This window comes from Malaclemys terrapin, chromosome 9 (genome assembly GCF_027887155.1).
Source record: "Malaclemys terrapin pileata isolate rMalTer1 chromosome 9, rMalTer1.hap1, whole genome shotgun sequence".
In the NCBI taxonomy this organism is placed as follows: domain Eukaryota; kingdom Metazoa; phylum Chordata; order Testudines; family Emydidae; genus Malaclemys; species Malaclemys terrapin.
In genome coordinates this window covers 78,531,143-78,551,785 of record NC_071513.1, presented here as the reverse complement: position 1 = coordinate 78,551,785, position 20,643 = coordinate 78,531,143, and the positions used below count along the sequence as shown (strand labels likewise).

Below are 20,643 nucleotides of genomic sequence, written 5' to 3'. Positions count from 1 at the left end.
AGGGGATCAACACAGCTACAACAGTACTACAAAGAGCAAAATGGACTAGAAATAAAATGGAGGATATATTAGTCTATATGTTAATCACTCTTTACACACAAGCCTATCTGTACCTTGAATAATCATTTGCTTTTTATACTCCTCACTCAAACAATTATTAACCGAAATCTTGCCACACTGATTTCAATGATAGGTTCTAAAAGGCAGCAAGCAGCATAGAAATGTCAACACTTTGTATGCGTTTTTCTTTAGATGACTTGTATTGTGGATGTTTAGTCCCACTGTAGACCAGGAATAATGCTTGTGACGTGGGGATATACAGCAGTCACAATAATCACTTCTGCTCTTATCAGATGCTTCATTTCATTTGGAAGGGGTAATCACCTATAAAAGGCACCCAGGCCTTGGTGAAAACAGCAGTGCATGTTCTACTAGGTAACAAATGTGAAAAGTTTTCGAAGAGAAAGTACAATGATGTGTTAATTTTCTTTGTAGTGTGTGAATCTTATGTCAAATAAAAGGGAAAATACCTCCAAGTACAAATAAGAGCAAAGAGTCAATCTGGACACATCCTCTCTGGCAATTAAGACCATATCACCATGTCAAGAAACCTAGGCTTAATTTACATGCAAGAGTTTTCCTGGTACTTTAATTGGAAATGCACTAAAAATCTACAACTGCCCAAGTGTGAACCCACTCTAATCAGTGAAATAATTTTAAAGTGCTTCAGTTGCACATTTTAATATAAATTGCGTCTCAAAAGCAATGGAAATTTCTACAGAAGCATATTGCAACTGCTTTCTGACACAGTAGATCTGCCCCAGGATTCCATACCATACTTGGCAGGAAAAGCTACTAGGTAAGACAGGCTAAAAAGGCTGCTCTTTATCTGGCCTCATCTCCAGTTTTGAGCAATATGTCAAAACATTCAGAGCCTGAACCTTTTAAAGTATCGAGTGTCTTCAAGGTACTCAGTTCTTCCAACTAACTCCCATTGACCTTCTGTTATTCAGGGTGCTCAAGATCCGGTACTAGGGCAGTGATAAGCTGAAGGGGACAAGTTCCATTTTCAGAAAACTGCAAAATCCTTTTCAAGAATAATGCTTTATTTATAAAATGCCATCCCCCTGAGAAAGGGAAAAGCCAAAATACAAAGCTAGGAATATGTACAGTTATTTATTATGTCTGTGCTCCCTTGTTATAGATATAAAATTAAAAAATGTGATTATCAGAATCTTAACGTTTGAACTTTTTTTATATTGCCAAGATCATAGAACAAATCTTTTTATCATGCAGGTGGCATGTAAGACATTTCTTTAACCCCATCACTTTTGAAAACAGAGCGCAAGCTTCTCTTCCAAGAACACACCATCCATAACTTAAGGTTTTGAATACCATTTTTAGCACTCATTCATCTCTAGAATAAATACAACTTACAAACTGAATACTGTAAATCATTCTGAAAATACTCCCAAAACAGCTGCCAATATTCTTTGGCCATAGCTGCCCAGCCAAATGCACAAAATTGTGTGTTAAGAAATTATATTGTACAAAGGGACAGAATGCATTCATTCTACTGACAGCTGTATTTCTTCCAACCAAACATCAGAGAATGCAGTGCTTACATTCAGTGGTCTCCCAAGTGATAGTAATTATTTCCCAATCAATAGCTGTTTCCATGTACTGTTTGAATACCCTACACACAACTCCAGTAGACATTCTACATGCTCAAGTGCTGTATCAAAGATAGCTGGTTGTTCCTTTCACTGCTGGTTAGCATGCAAAATGCACAAGGCTAGTTTCAGAGTGGTAGCCATGTTAGTCTGTATCAGCAAAAAGAACGAGGAGTACTTGTGGCACCTTAGAGACAAACAAATTTATTTGAGCATAAGCTTTTGTGGGCTACTGCCCACTTCTTCGGATGCATCCGAAGAAGAGGGCAGTAGCCCTCGGATGCATCCGAAGAAGTGAGCAGTAGCCCACGAAAGCTAATGCTCTAATAAATTTGTTAGTCTCTAAGGTGCCACAAGTACGCCTGTTCATTACAAGAGGTTAACCTTATTGTACAGTTTGTCATAACAATTATCTATCCTAAAGGAAACTGGCAATTGCATTTTTGCAGTCCTTGCTTCTATAGGCATCAAATCATTTGGGAGATTCACAGGCCATGATTCTGAATTCTAGAGAGAAAAATATCTTGTCACTTCCGTTGCTAAAAAACTCTCTTCAATGCACATACTAAGAAAAGGAAATGAGTAACAGCAATTTTCTTCCATTATTGCACACAACTGTGAAATTCTAAGATGAGACCTACATGATGCAGGGGGCTGAAAAATCCCATATTTGTCACATTTTTTTTTGAATGTATATTTCGTTTTTAATCCATATAACTGAATCTGAATTATGAGTACACTTAAAGAAAAGACTCCTTTAAAACTATGAAGGTAGATCAAAACAAACCTATAAATAACTCTCTTTAAACAAAAAAAACAAACAAAAAAAAACCCCACCCAACTCTGGACTCCTTAAAATTGGGATAAATTGTTTAAACTGAATTTAGATAATTTCAGATTAAAGATTATACAAATAATGAAATGGTATGCATGTCGCACAAATGTGTTAAGCACTTTGCAGATAAGTAAGCAAACAAGATTCTTGCCATAAAAAATTTACAATGTACAGACAAAGGATGGGGGAAGGGATACAATATAAAGCAAAAGTGAATGAACAGTGAATTTTAGCATGTATCTGTATGTTTTTTTATTATTATTATTATTTATTTTTTGGAGGGGGCCTTCGTTGTTCTGGAGTTTCTACTTTAAAAAAAATGTGTCAGGGAGGGCTAGGTTTTATAGACCTTTTAAAGTAAGTGTGATTAAGGGAGGACTTGAAAGAGAGATGGGAAGCATAGCAGAACAAGTCAGGGAAGGGCCCATGCCTAAGGGATAGCTTGAAAAAAGGAAATAAAATGAGACTGGAAGGATACAAGGGCTTTTTAAATATGGCTTAGGCAGAGCAAAGCATTATCGGTGGAATGGCATGTTCATTTTCTTGGCTCCTAATGTCAGTGAGCTTTGAGATTCTCCCAAAGAATCTGTTTTAGGCTGAAATTTCTGAACCAGAAATGAATTTAAAAAAATCTTTGAAGAAAATTTATTCAGACTTTTGCAGTAAGTAGAACATGAAAAACAGGGATTTTTAGCCATTAAAAATCTTGCTCAGATGTGTGCTTTTATGTTGTTACCCAGAGCAGATTTTAGTTTATAATTTTTTTTAAATTTGGTGTGTACATAATCATAACAACATAGGAATTACCAGACTGGATCACATCCGAGGTCCAAATAGTCCAGTATCCACTCTCCTACAGTGGCCAGTATCCAGTGCTTCAGAGAACCTCACAGCAGGCAGCTGTGGAATAATCTTCCCCTTCCAACCCCCACCCTTCCACTAGGTCTCATTCTGAGTGGTTTAACTCTGAAGCATGAGGTTCAATATCCCTTTCACACAATTTATCATTAATTAAAACTGGATATTCTTGCTATCAATATAAAATGTCCAATTTGAATTTTGAATATTCTTAACTTCCTCTTCCTGTTCTAGTTCAGCTGTAATTTGCATCCTACCCTTTACTGGATACACTGATTCTGTTTTATTATCAGTATCTTTAATATGTGTCCCATTTACAGGCTCCTCAGCTCCTAGCAGCTTTCCCCTCACTCTTAACTTAAATACTCCCCAAAATCTGGTTTATTTAATCAGCCAGCAGTCCAGTTTCATTTGGATTATGGTGGAACCCAGCCCCGCTCCATAGGCTCCACTTTGCCAAAATATTCCCCAGAGTCTAATAAGTTTATCTGCCTTTTTGCACCATCTTCTCAGCCAGTCATTGAAATCCTGAAGTTCCTACTGCCTGGCTGAATATTTTAGAGAAAGCTACCACTGATGTCCTGAATCTAAGGTTTCTACCTGGAATTTTTATCTTCCAGAACCTCTCCTACATTTCCCTATGCCATTTGTACCAACAGAGACAACAACCATAGGTTCTGCTTAGTTTTTTTGTGATATCTGCCACGTTTGCACCTGGCAGGCAAGTCATCATGTAGTTTGCACAGTAACCACATACCCATTGTCTACATTTATGAACATCAATTCGCCACTCATCACAGCTTGTCTGTCTCTGTATTGCAATTCCATCCTCTGGAGCCACTGTCTGCAAGGAATTATCAGTTTTCACTATCTCTGTCAGAAGGAAGGTCCTAAGAAGGTGTCTCTCTCCATTCCACATAGGCACCCATTCCAGCACGAGACTGGCTTTCTCAACTGGAGCATCTGAGAAGCAATTTGTAGGTGGGCTAGCTCTACATCTTTATAGGCTATGCCTGTGATGAACTGTGGGTTCTGTGTGTACCACTTCTGAATTTTGGAGGATTTTATGACCCATTGTCATAAAATTACTGTCATGGAAAGCCTTATATTCATGTGGATCCACCATGAGTTAGCAGGATTGTATCATACCTCTGCCAGGGCCTAGACAATGGTGAATGATCAGCACTTAAAGTAAAACACCCTGGGATAATAGTTTTGTTCTACCAGAAAAAAGAGATTTCCCTCCTGTTGTTTATGGGTAGTTTCCCATTTCTCCTAACGGGCAGAACAAAAGAAGCAAGAACTTACAAAGGGACTCACGGGGAAGGGTGGGGGGGGAAGAGACTGGGACAGCTGTTTTGAACCAGATTAAGATGAGGGATGTGCTGTAGGGGCAGACTAGGCAAGGGGAGGGAGGACCCTGCCTGCTTGCCAGAACACAGGTGACCCACTCCCCCAAAGACTCCTCAGTGAAGAGTGAGCTAGTGATGGACATTGCATTTATTGTTTTTTTTGTTTTGTGATCTAAATTCTCATGTCCTCTCCATGATTAGATATAAACAGCACAAAGTTTTTAGGCTGAACAAAGTGTGTGTCTCCTGAGCGAGTTAAACTAAATCAGAAGCTTCGCACCTTTGGGATGGAATTCTGGGAAAGGGGTTTATCTGAGTACTGGAGTGTCCGAAGGGTCATCACTGTGCCCATCCGGGGGTGGGAGGGGGCAGTTGGACAGTGGGTTCCAATACTCTGGGAGGGGAGTTGCCAGAGCTAGGGACCCCAAGCTTGGGACAGTGGCTGAACTCCATTCAGGCTCCAGGAGCATGAAACACTCCAGGGAACCCAGAGAAACAAACGCTTGGATTCTCCTCACAGCAGTCCTAGTGGGTGGCCAAGAAGGGCGTTCACTAGGATCTGTGATGTTGTACAAATAGTTCAGTCCCATTCTGTGTCTTCAGTAACTCTGAACTCAAGATGCTGTACGTGGGCTCTGAGGGCTGTGACCTGCTTGCACCAGATGAATACGTACACCACTTGGCTGCAAAGCAGCTAGTTGTACATTTTGTACAACGTCAATAAATTGGACTGTGCTCACCCTAATTAACCTGCTGCTAGTCTTCCACCTTCATAAGAAAACTGGGTTTTAACTCTGAGTAGATAGTTAATAGACCAAAAATTTAAAAAGTTACTTTTTCAGGAAAAAACATTACTACCACCATAGAGGTTTTAGTTTGTCAGTCTAGCACGTTATTAACAGTTATATTAAGAGCCTATGTCCTCTCAGGGCCTAGCTCCTCTCAGTTCAAATTCTCCTGTGCTCTCCCTAGCTGTTCCCTTCTCACTCAGTTTGGGGCCTTGTCCCTTTCTCAGTGAGACAGGCAGGCTTTGCAAAGTCTTACAAGATGGTTGACAGGGAAGTTATCACAGTGAAATTAGTATTCCCTGCTGCTTGGAGGATCAATGTTTCACTGAATATCAACAACATTCCTTCACTGGAAGAACAGGGATTCAAGCATGTTAGGGATAGGGAAAAGGAGGGAGAGGATGGGGGTGGGAATACTGTACTTTGAGTATTCTCTGCATTCTAGGGCCTATATATAAGATAGAGAAGCACTCCGGTTGCTTTAATTGATATTGAAGTTCCAGAATGTGAGGACCACAGAGATGATTTAAAGAACAAAACCACCTCTGCAGCCTCCCTGTTCCTGTGTTAAGCACCGGTGTGGAATAGCTGAGAATTAGGGCCAGTCTGAACACTGGGAACTTTAGGGCCCCAGGTAATAAGCTTGTACCAGATAGCAGGGTAAAAAAAAATAAATAAATCTAACTGTGCAAGTACCATAACAGAAATAATATATACAATAAAATTCATGGCCAGTGGTGAGACAGATATAACCGTAGACTGGACTGTGTCTATATGTATACCAATGTAGATCCATACAAGATTAGCCCTGGTGTTTCAAACCAAATAAAAATTAGCATGGAATTTAAGTCATTGCACAGGACAGGTTACAGAAGTTAGTAAATCAGACTTTATTCTGGTTACTAGTGCAATCTTCAGACAAGATGGCCACCTACACCTTCGCAAAAGGAAAGAATGTTAAAAATAGCAAAGACTGAAGAATCCAAACATTCCATGGGCAGCCAAATGTAAAAGGAATCCGAAAAGGTCAATGAACAAAACCTCTGACTGTAACCTTTGTTGACCTCTTGAGGAGACTAGCTCTGAACAACTTTTTCAATATATTGTTTATAAGATTCTTGAAAGAAAACCAGACAACCTTTACAAAAAAAATAATAATAAAGCAGAAGTAGGTAAGCGCAGGGGTGTGGAACTGCAAATGAATGCTACTATTTTTTTTACCACTTAAGATATTCAGTGGCGTCTAAAGATTTCCTTACTAAGACAAGATTATCTGTCAGGATCAAAATGCCACCTGTTCCAAAACAAGGCACGAGAGACACCTATCTACTGGTTGCAGATTTTAATAGATTAGGTTACATGAAATTATTCCATCTCAAAGCATTCCTATAACTGTTCCTTTAAAATTTCCGTGTCAACCTTTGATATTTCCATTGATCTATGACTTGCCATTTTGAAAGAGGCTTTAAAAGAAAAGGAGAGTGGAAGGCAGAAAACATATTGACTGAGTACAATCTGTCATAATATTAATAACGTTCACCAACAGAAGCAAAGAGTTCAATTCAGTACAGCACTAAGGCACTGCAACTTTCTGGCAAACAATTCTTTTGCCTTGATAGCACATTTTCCCTAAATGAAGAGCGGTCTCCTTCTGATTCATGTCTAAAACGTGAACATCAAAACAGGCCCAGGATGTACTGAATAGAGAACGTACACTTGTGTTTAAATATTGTATATCACTTTTATAATATCACAAATTACACTTTTGCAGCCATAATTACAGGTCAGAACAGGTGCTGTAAAAGGCAAAGTTTAAAGTGTGGCATCTATGAAAACAACACATGCCATCAATCACTGTTATCTATAATGATGTTCATGGTCCTGGAATATAGTGGAAGGCAAAAGAATAATAACAGAACCACAGTAAATCTTTTATATCAAAAGATTTTAAAATAATCACTAACAGATTTTGCTATAATAGGGCTTCACATACCAGTACAATTAAGATGTTTTGGAGAAATGAAGAGAAAAATCTTTGCCTTAATGAGCTCCTGAAAATGAACAAGTCAAATTTATCTGCAGATGATACGGCAATCATTGATTTTTAACTGTAAACCATACAGTTTCAAAACTGAGTACATTAGTTGATTTCCATGAATGCTACACTGATGTATGTTCATTTTCAAATATCTATTTAAAAGAAGTGCAGACAGCTTAGAGTTTTCAACAGTAAATTTTTGCAAATTTTACCTTTTGTAAACTTAACAAGCTAAATTTTGAGAGGTGTAGTCCACAGCTGAAGTTGATGAGATCTGTGGGCTCTCTGCAGATACTAAGCACTTTGTGGGGATTTGACACACTAACAGGAGAAACACAATAATTTGGTATCACTTCATTTAACAGAAAAGTACTTTATGTGAATCACTGAAATGCAGTAATGGAGTCTGATGGTAGAGGGTGCTATGTTGCAGCTCAGGGATTGTATAGGGAATGGAAAAGGAAAGAGGGCTGCTGTAAGGAAGCTGTTAAGAGCCAGGCTGCCCTATTATATCCAAGAGGAGAATTTGTCTGACTTTGTGTACTAGTTCAGCTGCACTTTTAATGCTTTGATGATAGTTTTTACTATTACAATATAAATAACTAATGCATTTTTCCCTTTAGTCCTCTCCATCATGATTGCCACTGGTGCATTGCACCAGCACTCAAAAGAACCACTCTGAACTCTTCTCGTGTTAGGTCTACACCCCAGATTTTTTCCTGCACAAGCAGAAAACAGTCTCCCTTGTTTATTATTCAAGGGCCGGATTCTGTTCCCACTGTAATTCCTGGAAGTTTTGCCACGGACTTTTGTAGCTACAGGATTTGGTCCTAACAGAATAAATCTGGGCCTTCTCATCCCTGCATGCCAACTACTAGTCTCTGGCAATAAGCGTGAGTGGTAGTGTAGGGTTACCATACGTCCGGATTTTCCCGGACATGTCCGGCTTTTTGGGCCTCAAATCCCCGTCCCGGGGGAAATCCCAAAAAGCCGAACATGTCCGGGAAAATAGGGACATGCAGGGCCAGGGGCGCTGGGCCGGGGGTGCTGGGCCGGGAGCCGGGGCCAGGGCCGGGCCGGGCCGGCGGTGCTGGGCCAGGGGCCGGCGGTGCTCGGCCCGGGGCCGGCACCCCAGGGCCCAAGCCAAGCGAGGCTGGAGACGCCGGGGCCAGGGCCGGAGGGAGCCGCTCGGTTGGGGGTGGGGGGGGGGCAGACTGGGCCGCGCCTCCTCCCCCCTCCAGCTTACCTGCTGCCTGCTTCAGGCTTCCCACGAATCAAATGTTCGCGGGAAGCAGGGGAGGGGGCGGAATTGGGGCGGGAACTTTGGGGAAGGGGTGGAGTTGGGGCAGGGGGCGGGGCCAGGGCCCCATGGAGTGTCCTCTTTTTGGACACTCAAAATATGGTAACCCTAGGTAGTGGGAAAGGTGGAGAAGCTCCTACTTCTGTATTTGGCAGCGATGCAACTGCTGCTGGAATACTGTGTCCAGTTCTAATGTCCACAATTCAGGAAGGATGTTGATAAATTGGAAGGGGTTCATACAAGAGCCACAAGAATAATTAAAGGGTTAGAAAACGCCTTATTGTATGCTTGAGTATCACTATCTATTTACCTTAAAGAGAAGGTTAAGAGATGACTTGATTACAGTCTATAACTATCTTTATGGGAAACTGTAGTGAGGTGAAGTGGCCTCCCATGGACCCAGAGGGTGAGGAGCCCCTCACTGAGCTCTGGTGGGTGGAGCCAGGCCAGGCTCACCCCTCCTGCTGGAAGTCATGGGCAGGACAGGAAGTATAAAAGGTGGGTCTGGGAGTTCAGTTGGGCTGCAGCCACCAGAAGAGCCAGATGCCTCCTGTTTGCTCCTGAGCTGTGAGATTGCTGCAGGCCGCTGGGGAGCTGAGAACTGGCCAGAGCCATATGCCAACCTGACTTTGGAGGAGTTATCAGGACTACCACAGGCCTTCTACCTGGATGATCTGGACAACCTTCTACAGACCCAGGTACAACCCAAGGGGAAGTTAGGAAGTGGCCCAGCCAGGACAGCCAACCCTATCCAGCTGTGTTGTTGCCGTAGATCCAGTCAGCGTGTTGCGGTCAGGATCCCTGCTGACCCAGTAGCAGACCCCTCTGCCACTGTTAGGGCCCTGGGCTGGGACGCAGTGGAGTGGGTGGGCCTGTGTCCCCCCTGCCCCTCCAACCCTGGAGTGGTCGTCTCCCCATCTCTAGGCTGAGAAGCCAGTGCTCATTGGCCATCTGCTGGAGCTAGGATGCCCGAACCCCTTGCTGCTCGACCCTGAACACAGGCCCGAGCTAAAGACTCTCAGTGCCCCATCCTGACTAAGGGCCTGGCCTCCCTGACTGTGTTTGTCGCTTGGCCCCTGACCACAGGCCCATGCTATAGACTCCAGCTGTAGACTACTGTTGCCCCACTAATTCCCCACAGTAGGCAATAAACAGAGGCAGAGTGAGGCGGAGTGGCCTCCCATGGGCCTGGAGGGTGAGGAGCCCCTGCTAACCCACTACAGGAACAAATATTTAATAATGGGCTCTTCAATCTAGCAGAGAAAGGTATAACACGATCCAGTGAGTGGAGGTTGAAGCCAGACAAATTTAGATTGGAAATAAGGTGTAAATTTTTAGCAGTGAGAGTAACTAACCATTGGAACAATTTACCAAGGGTTGTGTTGGAGTCTCCGTCACTGACAATTTTTTAAATGAAGATTCAATATTTTTCTAAAAGACATATACTCTAGGAATTCTTTTGGGGGAAGTTCTATAGCAGGGGTCGGCATCCTTTCAGAAGTGGTGTGCCGAGTCTTCATTTATTCACTCCAATTTAAGGTTTCGCATGCCAGTAATATATGTTAATGTTTTTAGAAGGTCTCTTTCTATAAGTCTATAATATATAACTAAACTATTGTTGTATGTAAAGTAAATAAGGTTTTTAAAATGTTTAAGAAGCTTCATTTAAAATTAAATTAAAATGCAGAGCCCCCGCAGACCAGTGTCCAGGACCTGGGCAGTGTGAGTGCCACTGAAAATCAGCTCCCGTGCCACCTTTGGCATGCGTGCCATAGGTTGCCTACCCCTGTGTATAGCTTGTGTTATACAGAGGGTCAGACAAGACTATCACAATGGTCCTGTTAGGCCTTGGAATCATCTATCCATCCATCCTCCTTTCTAAATCAGACATAACAAAGATTACCCTGCTACCTACCATTCTGCTCACGTTTACCTACACAGATAGAATGTTCCATGCCACTTCTGCTGGGCAGCTGTAGCTTAACAACACTTTAACATTCCAAAGGACTCGGCAGGTGGGGAGGATGGCACAATGTAGTTGCCAAATCCTGAAGTATATGGACTCTTGCTTGAGTATAGGCTTCTCAGTTTGGTGATATGCAACCAACTCTGCAAGTGTGCTCATTGTGGAGAGGCTACAGAATTAAATCATTACTTAGGGCATTGCCATGCATGAACATTCTTCCCTAAAAAGAATTTTTGCTCCATTTTGTGTGAAATTAAGTAACCTATTTAAAAATTGTGTTGGCTCTCATTGCATCTTTGGGATTGCAAAGAAGAGTTTGGAGTCCTGAAGAAACAGCTGAAAATAAGTAGGCAGAGGCAATATTCCAATGCATTTCCCTATATTTACTATAGCAAATATCCTGAATACTGCAAATATTGGAGTAAAGTTATTTTGGTGTCAAAGATAATTGACAAATTTAAGGGTGACCACTGTATGGAGCAGTGGGCAAAAGAGGACCAGGTTGCTGGGCAATATGACAAGGAGAGCAAGGGGAACAAAGTGGCAGAAAAGTATATGTGGGGGGAGTGGAGGACTAGTCAGCAGAGAGCCAAGAGCAGGAGGCGAGAGGAAAAGAATAGATGGGAAGAAGATGAAATTAAGAGTCTGATTAAGTGTTTTCAAAGGGACAAAACACTTGATGCATTTAATATTGACCCATTTACCAACAGTTAATATTTTTCCATTTACAAAATTGCTGGAATTGCACAGAGATGTCATGCAGTAGCAAATGAGGAGGTGGGTGGTCTGCACAATGGTGAAGAGAAGGATGGCTTGAGATCCATGAGAAAAATCTCTCTATTAAGACATGGTCCACACTATGAAAAAGTCTGGGAATGCCTGCACTAAAGGCTATAGTTATAACTAGCAAGATGACTCTTAGCAGCTGCCGTGTCCCCTGGTGGTAAGACAATAAGAGGGATGGGGAAGACATGGATTAAATGGAGAAAAAGTAACACAATTTCTACCATCTGTCTGCAAATACAGAATAGCATTTAAAAAAAAAAAGGGCTGTAAATTCACTGACTCATTCCAAAATTACATCTCAGTTGCTGTAGAATTACAGATTTCAACAATAACTGGCAAAATGTTCAGTTATTAATCTCTAGTTGCTGCCATATCCTCAAATCCCCTGATAACCTCTTAGTAACTATGAAGCCCCCCTTATTGACTGTAGGGGTTATCACAGAGTATCTCAACACCAGTATAGAAATCCTTTAAAATGAGGTTAGTTACTGCTTGTGAAAACAAGTGGTAATGAAACCACAAGCAAGAAATCAATACAAATGTTGAAAAGTATCTCACTATCCTGAGATTAATACCTTCTCTTTGTTAAATACATACTTAAAGATTAGGTAGCAACTTTACCAGTGACATAAGTACAATGGTACTTATAAGTACAAATTCTGCCCTATATATGCATGCAAAAACACTCACTGGACCAAATTCTTATCATGTAGAACACAATAGCAAAATACCCATGGACTCCAGCAGGCCCAAGGTCTGTCCCACTGACTGCAATGGAAGCTGCATGCATGTAACCACAGAACACAATTTGCTCAACTAAATTTAGTAATAGTCTTCATGCACATTTTTACTTTTATTACACCAATAAGATATAAAAATCTTCTCATCACAAAGCATCTTTTCAGACACAGAGCAGCACAGTATCACCATTCATTCCTGGCCATGGTTTATTCCTCCATTAAACCCAACCGGGCAGGGCCGGTGCTACCATTTAGGCAAACTAGGCAGTTGCCTAGGGTACCAAGATTTGGGGGCGCCAAAAAGCAGTGCCCCCAATTTTTTTTTACATCGTTCCTATGCCCCCTCCCAGAGCACGCGGTTGCCGCTCCACTTCTCCTGCCTCCCAGGTTTGCAGCGCCAATCAGTTGTTTGGCGCTGCAAGCCTGGGAGGGGAGGAGAATTAGAGCGGGGGCAGCATGCTCGGGGAGGAGGCGGAGCAGAGGTGAGCTGGGGTGGGGAGCTGCCACGGGGGGGGGGGGGGGGCTTCAGGGTGGGGGGGGAGCTGCCGCAGGGCTCCCCATCCCAGTTCACCTCTGCTATGCCCCCTCCCCGAGCGAACCATCGCTGCTCCACTTCTCCCACCTCCCAGGCTTGCGGCGCCAATCAGCTGTTTGGTGCCGCAAGCCTGGGAGGGGAAGAGAATTAGAGCGGGGGCGGCGTGCTCGGGGAGGAGGCGAAGCAGAGGTGAGCTGGGGTGGGGAGCTGCCACGGGGGGGGAGCGCTTCGGGGGGGAAGCTGCCGCGGGGGGGGGCACCTCAGGGTGGAAGGGGGCACGGGGAGCTACCGCAGGGCTGGGGAGGGGGCGCAAGGTGGAAGTTTCGCCTAGGGCGCGAAACTTCCTTGAACCGGCCCTGAAGCCAGGTCATGTTCCTGTGTACATCTCACTATCTAGTCAGCCTCTAGATCTGACTGTCTCAGTTGCTTTCACATTCTCTCTTTTGGCATCCTATCATCTCTTTGTCTTCTATAGTGTCCCCACTATTGTAATCTTTTTGAATGCAATTAATCCCGTACGCTGACTTCACATTCTACTCTCCTAACTTTATTTGTCTTAAAATCATTCCACTTTACACCTGCCTTCTTCCGAATAACTCTCATCTCTACTGCCTCCAGCCTTCTGATGTCTGTTTTCATTTAATGCAACTGCTCCCAGACCACAGAGTAATACTGTTAGTACACTGGTTTGATAAATTTTCACTTTGGTACCAAATGTACTATTTTTATCAGCACATCTCCTTTTAACCTTACCCTTGCTGGAACTATCGGCACTTATCAAGCTTGCTAGGTACACATAAGATTTTACTTGTTCTGAGACTCCACTGCTGCATTTCAGTACTTTATCTATTGTCCCTTTTTCAAGATAAAATAAATGCCAAGAAGATGAAGTGGTTGTAAATCCAAGCTGACTACACCAATTTACCAAGGTAGCGAAGAGTATCATTAATTGAAACGTGTTTATACATTGTCATCTGCATAAGCTAAGGAGCTTAACTCCAGATCACCCAACATCACACCCTCCAACTCACAGGCGCTGACCTTCCATTGTGCTAGGGGGTGCTGGACCTCCCTACCCCGCCTGTCCCAGCCCCATCTCTTCCCACCCTGTTCCGCCCCCTCCCCCGAGCGCGCCGCATCCTTGCTTCTCTCCCCTCCCCCCCATCCTCCTGCATGCCACAAAACAGCTGATTGTGGTGGGCAGGTGGTTCTGGAGATAGGGGGTGGTGCTGATAGGGGGGATGCCGGTGGGTGCTCCGGCCCCCACCATTTTTTCCCCATGGGTGCTCCAGCCCTGGATAACCCAAGGAGTTGGTGCCTATGCTCCAACTTGTTGCCATTCTTAAGGTCCAATTTAAGAACATCATGATGCCCCTTTGTCTTACACCAAACTTTAACTTGAACCACTTGCTTAACTTTTCACCAATTCTTACAGCATGTAAGAATGAAGGTATTAAGGGCTAAATTCCACTAACTCCTAGGAGTGATGTAAGGACAAATGGCATGGTGGATCTGGTGATATTCAGCACTAGAATCTTCTCTTCAGCTCAGGGCAGGATCACTCAAAGTGGCCATGGGGAAAAATATGTTCTTGAGTGTCCTTACTGCTGCTCCAAGAAGGAATAGACCACACAAGCAGCTAGTACTGCATAGTGCAGAATGCATCCAGGAACCTGGGGCCTGACTTCCCCCAGCTAAAAGATTACGTTCCCTTGAGGTTGTAACATACTAGTAAAAGCAGTAGCTTGTTCCCCCAATATAATATTCTTGTAATCTTGTCCTGAAGCTGCATAGGGGCGAGAGGGAAGTGGCTATATCTACCTTCTGCTCCTACTACAACAGAGGTCGGCAACCTTTCGGAAGTGGTGTGCCGAGTCTCCATTTATTCACTCTAATTTAAGGTTTCGCGTGCCAGTAATACATTTTAATGTTTTTAGAAGGTCTCTTTCTATAACTTTATATTATATAACTAAACTATTGTTGTATGTAAAGTAAATAAGGTTTTTAAAATGTTTAAGAAGCTTCATTTAAAATTAAATTAAAATGCAGAGCACCCCGGACCAGTGGCTAGGACCCAGGCAGTGCGAGTGCCACTGAAAATCAGCTCGTGTGCCGCCTTCGGCACACGTGCCATAGGTTGCCTACCTCTGTACTACAACATATACACAGAAGGGGGCAAGATTTTGTATTAAACCTGTGAAGTTCTTGTGGAAGTCTCAGTCTGGACCAGAGCCAGGTTACAAGACAGAAAGCCTGCCTCTATACTAGTATATATAGGACCACAATCCATTGCCAGCACTAGCAACAGTGGAAACTATACTGTAGACAGAGTTCATGAGTTTTAACTACTGTATCACATAACCATGCTCTGAACAAACCACATGGTGGTAAAAATGCCTGAACCCTGTTTTATCGTATGAAAATCAGTGGCAAATTACAGGAACTATTTTTGGTAGGATAGAGAAGGCCCAAGAGGCTAGCAGGTCCTTGTTGCCCCATATAGTGGGCCCATTTTCACTCTATCAAAGTAATAAATATTAAAGCTAGATATTCACCAAAACAAATAATTCTAGTCTCTAACTTTCTAACCTCAGAAATGGAGAGCCTTTCACTTTAGATTCCTCAATCCTTACCGGTGATAGATGTTACTTCCTGAACAAATGGCGCATATAATATTAAACTTCATGTTATCTTAAGTGAAAAGCCACAAATTACCCAACATCTATGATTACTGTAGCTGCCTCTAGATTATGCGACTCTTTCATGTGTCAGGGAGAGTCCTTTTTGGCATTAACTATGGCCATTATTCAGAAATACCAGCAGCTTTAAATTTTACAAACCTTTAAAATGAAAGAGGCCTACCTTAACATCAAAGTTGCAGTCAAGTCTTCTGATTAACACAATGAAAGCATTGGAGGAGTTGTCTTTCAGTGGTGGAGGTGCTATAGGCTCACATGCATTCTCTGGTTTTGAATTTATTAGGAAGCCCTGAAACAAAGTCACAGCATACTATCAGTTCTAGCTCTATGTGACATAACGCAAGTGCTAGGGAAAAATCATACTTTCAAAAGAAAGCCAAGCAAATTCCTGGAGCTCAACCTTGTATCACTGTGAATTTTACATTATATTACATTTTATTTATTTACATAGGATCTTTAATACCAAAGTGCTGCTTGGGGTTACAGAGAAAACACAATGTCAAACTGAATATATACATGAATTTCCCTTAATTTTCCTGTTTGCTTGTAAACAGCTACTAATGTCATTTCAGAATTTGCAGAAATTCTAGTGTATGTATAGTTCAGTATAGGGAACACTGCACATAGCACAGTAACATTATCAAGATGATTTTCAACATCTCTATACTTGTAAAAGTACTTACTAGATTTGCATTTACATGTGTAAGGTTTTTACAAGGTTTGCAGTGATGCAAATTGAAGAAATGCTACTTGAAACACTTCAGGATTGATTTTCAGAAGTGCTTCTCTTGATGTCACTAGGAGTTGCAAGTACTTTGTAACTCTGAAGAAGCAGGTCACTTATTAGGTGCCTAAATCTGTATTAAGGCAGCAAAATTTTAGGCATGCAGGCTTGAATATGTTCAAAATTTTAAAAAACCTATTGTAAGATATAATTTATCACTATAAATTTTTATAGCAGTTGTCAAAAATCAATATTTTTTAAAAATTGTCTTTTTGCAGTCTTGTATCCTAAATATAAAGGTTGACTGTCTCCTAATGGTAACAAGGAAGTTTAAGCCTAAAGCTTAGCAAGACATAATGAAAGTGCCTGGAATTGTTTGAAACATGAATAATTTGAACGTACTGAGTGGATGGTTTTTTGGTTTTTTTTTTTTTAAATCCATGACTTGTCAAGACTACACCATACTGGGCAAGCCAGTCTGACAATTTTTTTTAATTAGTTTTCATTAATAATGCATCACCAGATAATGATATACAGAGTACAAGATCATTAAAGCAGTATAAAATGTTATTCACCTGTTGGACAAGGTAGAAGAAGCGTAACACCAGGCAATCAATAGTACCGCAATACCAGGCAGTCAGCCATGCTAAAGCCTTTTTAGCATAGTGGAGATCTTGAATGTTAATATATGGAAATTAAAAGATTCTACTTTATTTTCATTTTGTAACTTTCCATAGCTGCAGGCCTTCTGATTCTAAGGGGGGAAGTAAGCTACTTTTTGCTGACAAAATAGGAGAGGTGTACACACCACAAAACTACTTTTGGTGGCAAACCTCAGTTTTATTTTGTCAGCAAAACAACAATCTCAATGAGAGGCATAAAGCTTTTTGCAGCAAAGTTAAACCAAAAAAGCATCAGTGTAGACATTGCTATTTGTTTTGTCAACATAACTGACTTCCTAGCCCTGGCCAAAATGGCCATCTACAAAACCAGGGAGAGGAGGTTGGCTGACGGGGTTTCCTGCGACTCTGGGGCCTATTTCTGCTCCTCAATCCATTCACGCATCTGGGCAGAGTTCCTCTGGGTGGCGTCCGCTGGCTCCCTTGACACCTTTGAGGAGCAGTGGGCGCTGTCTGGGGTTCTCTGCTCCGTGTCCCCGTCAGGTTCCCTTTGTTTAGCCCTGTGACCTCACTCCCATTCCTGTTATCTCCTTAGTTGTCCCCTGCAATTATTTGGAATCCCAGACCTGTGGGATCCTCCCCTTAGGCTGGGGGGAGGTCCTTTAGCAGTGGGCAGGCTTCCATCCGCACACTTCCTGGATCCCAACAGGACCAGTATCCCTCAATGCCTGCAGTGACTGCTCTGCTCACTGTTTTGACCTCCGCTGCACTGCAGGCATATGTCCCTCCCCTTTCAAAGTTCCAGGAAGAATCTGACAGCTGAGTGTGCTGCTCCATTTGTGGAACAAAGAGCAAATCATTAATGTGGAATGCTCCTGTTCAGCCCTGCACTTAGGAACACAGCCACAGGCAGACTGCTGTGGTGGGGATTGGGGGTAGAGGGGGAGGGAGCAGAGACTGCTGTGACACTGTACCTGCCCCATGAGGCATTGCAAACCCTTCCCAAAGCACCCTGTGGCCAGTTGTACAGTGGGATAGCTACCACAGTGCACTGCTCTCTGTGTCGATTCAAGAGCTGTTATTGTGGATGCACTCTGCCGACACAAGGAACTAATGTAGACATGCAACAGTGGTTTTAATTAAAGCGGCATATCTTTTGCCAACAAAACTTTGTAGTGTGGACAAGGCCTAAGAGAGGGGGAAGGGAAGAGGAGGAACAGGAAAAGAATAAAAGCATTTACTCTTTTTCTCATGTACATGCAAATTATAGGAAGCTGTGCTGTTGTGGATCAGAAAATTAAAGTTTACAACGGTCAAGTTGTATTTTTACAGGTTATTAGCATCATTCATACATATTCCTTAGACTTCTCTCAATTTTCACAGAACTCTGTCTCTCTCCAGAAAGGGACTGTATTGTTTGTGGCTAAAATTAAAAAGTATAGTATAGTAACTCTTCAAAGAAATTGTCTAATCATCGACAACTACTGTTACTGATTGTTGTTTATTTAAATAAACAACAAACGCATTTAATACAATGTAGGTTTCAAAAGTAATTCTTCAGGAATTCCATTTTAAGTCAACATTCATTAACATGTCATTATTTTAGAGCAGTGTTTCCAGCAGCTCCCATTGGCCTGGAGCAGCGAACCGCAGCCAGTGGGAGTCGCGATTGGCCGAACCTGCGGACGTGGCAGTTAAACAAACCGGCCCGGCCCGCCAGGGGCTCTCCCTAAACAAGTGGTGTCCCAGGTTTGGGAAACACTGTTTTAGAGTACTACAACCCAAATATTGCAGCATTGTTTTAATGTAGGTGCTCCACTAAGCAAAACAGACTATAAACCAAAGCAAAACTTATTCTTTTTCATTGTCCAAAGGAAATATAAAAAGCATGAAAAGTAAATTTGATTTTTAAAATTCTTTAGATTTAATCCTAATTAGAAATAAGATACTTTGTTTTGAAAAATATATGAACTTTAAAATTAGTGTTCCTTTAAGCAATCGGGTCTTTGCTGAGTTTGTGGTGATGGACACATTACACTTTCTGTAACTATTAAGAGCAATATCCACTACAAATTCTGCATCATTGTGCAAGGAACCAAGGTTAGGTTCCCCCAAGTTTACTGCAATGGATGGAAAGGTATTGACACATACAGCATGTGTTACTTTTATTAGGTAATTGCTTATAAAATATTCACTTTATTTTAACTAGAGTAATAAATCGGGATCTTTAATCTGCTTTTAGAGAGAAGCTTTAGGCAAGTCATACCAGGCTACATTATAGAAAAATAGCTGCTCAAGTTAAGTACATGCAAATATAGAAATTGAAGGGTATGTTTCAATAAACCAGATGGCATTTATTAAGAAAATGCCAACATCTAACATGAAGAATGTTTAATGAAGGAGCTGTTATACAAGGGCTCTCAGCCAGAGATGGTTCCATATGAATGGATCATTCTAAGTGAAAGAAGAATTTACTACTTTTGTTGTACTCTTTGGCACCAGCTATTTCAGTAGCTGATAAATAATTATATTTACAATCGGTAGATCAACTGACAAAGCCTGATCATAAGCATCAAATAATAATTACCACCATTTTGAATCTACACCAGCAGCTATAACAGCAATTTTTAATAAACAGAAAAATGAAAGGGTTTCAGTACTACTTTCAGGAATTAAGGATCAGGACAGTTTACACCTATCACTCATCTGCAACTGGGACTTAAGTAGATCAAGAGAGGCAGTGTGTCTAATGGTTAAAGGGTCAAGAGTTAAGAATCCTTATTTCTTTTTCATCTCTGCCACTGGCTCATTGTATGGACTTGGGCAAATTAATTTCTCTGTGTCTCAGGGCTGGTTTATACCAAACTTACATCAGAATATCTATATCTCAGAGGGATGTAAAATCCACATCACTGAGAGATGTAGCCATGCCAGCCTAACCCCGGTGTAGACAGCAGTAGGTTGATGGAAGATTTTTTCAATTGACCTAGCTACCACCTCTTGGGGAGGTAGATTAACTACAGCGATGGAAGAACTCCTCCTATTGCTATAGTGATTGTCTACACTGAAGCGCTATATATAGACATAATCTTACCTTAAACAAAACTAGCCCTGGTCACAAGACTAGCCCTCCTACAAGAAAACATGGGGCAGGGTGTGTGAATTTATACAAGGTTCCTTTTGCAATATTTCTCTACAGTTGTTCAGTTGAGACAGGGATGTTTCCCCACAAGGAAGATGGTTCACCCACACACTCTAGAGATCCCTTGGAATTTGCACTGATACCAGGGGATCAATGAGAAGTCAAGCCCTGTGCCTCCATGTCAGTTTTTGGTTTTATGTTTCCACTCCCTGGCATCAAGGCTCCAGTGAAGCCACGCAGACATGGCTTTTGCAACTGGCAGGTGCATCTAAAGCTTTGTCTGTACTACCACTTTTGTTGGTAAAACATTTGTTGGTGAGGGATATGCAGGGCTGGCTCCAGGGTTTTTGCCACCCCAAGCGGTGAAAAAAAATAATAGAAATTTTTTTTAAAAAGCTGCGATCGCGATCGGCGGCAGCTCCACTGCGCCGCTTTCTTCTTCGGCAGCAATTCGGCGGCAGATCCTTCCCTCCGAGAGGGACAGACCCTCTGCCGAATTGCCGCCAAAGAGCCCGACGTACCGCCCCTTCCCCTTGGCCACCCCAAGCACCTGCTTGCTCAGCTGGTGCCTAGAGGCAGCCCTGGGG

The 20,643-nt window shown here is 42.3% G+C and overlaps 1 protein-coding gene across 2 annotated transcripts in view; it reads right to left on the bottom strand.

Moving 5' to 3' along the window:
- Window positions 1-20,643, bottom strand: part of RNF13 (ring finger protein 13) — a 115,466-nt gene that overhangs the window by 71,630 nt on the left and 23,193 nt on the right. For both annotated transcript variants that reach the window (XM_054039694.1, XM_054039695.1), the window contains one exon: window positions 15,734-15,859. In XM_054039694.1, the coding sequence (XP_053895669.1) occupies window positions 15,734-15,859 (126 nt within the window). The remainder of the gene's footprint in view (window positions 1-15,733; window positions 15,860-20,643) is intronic.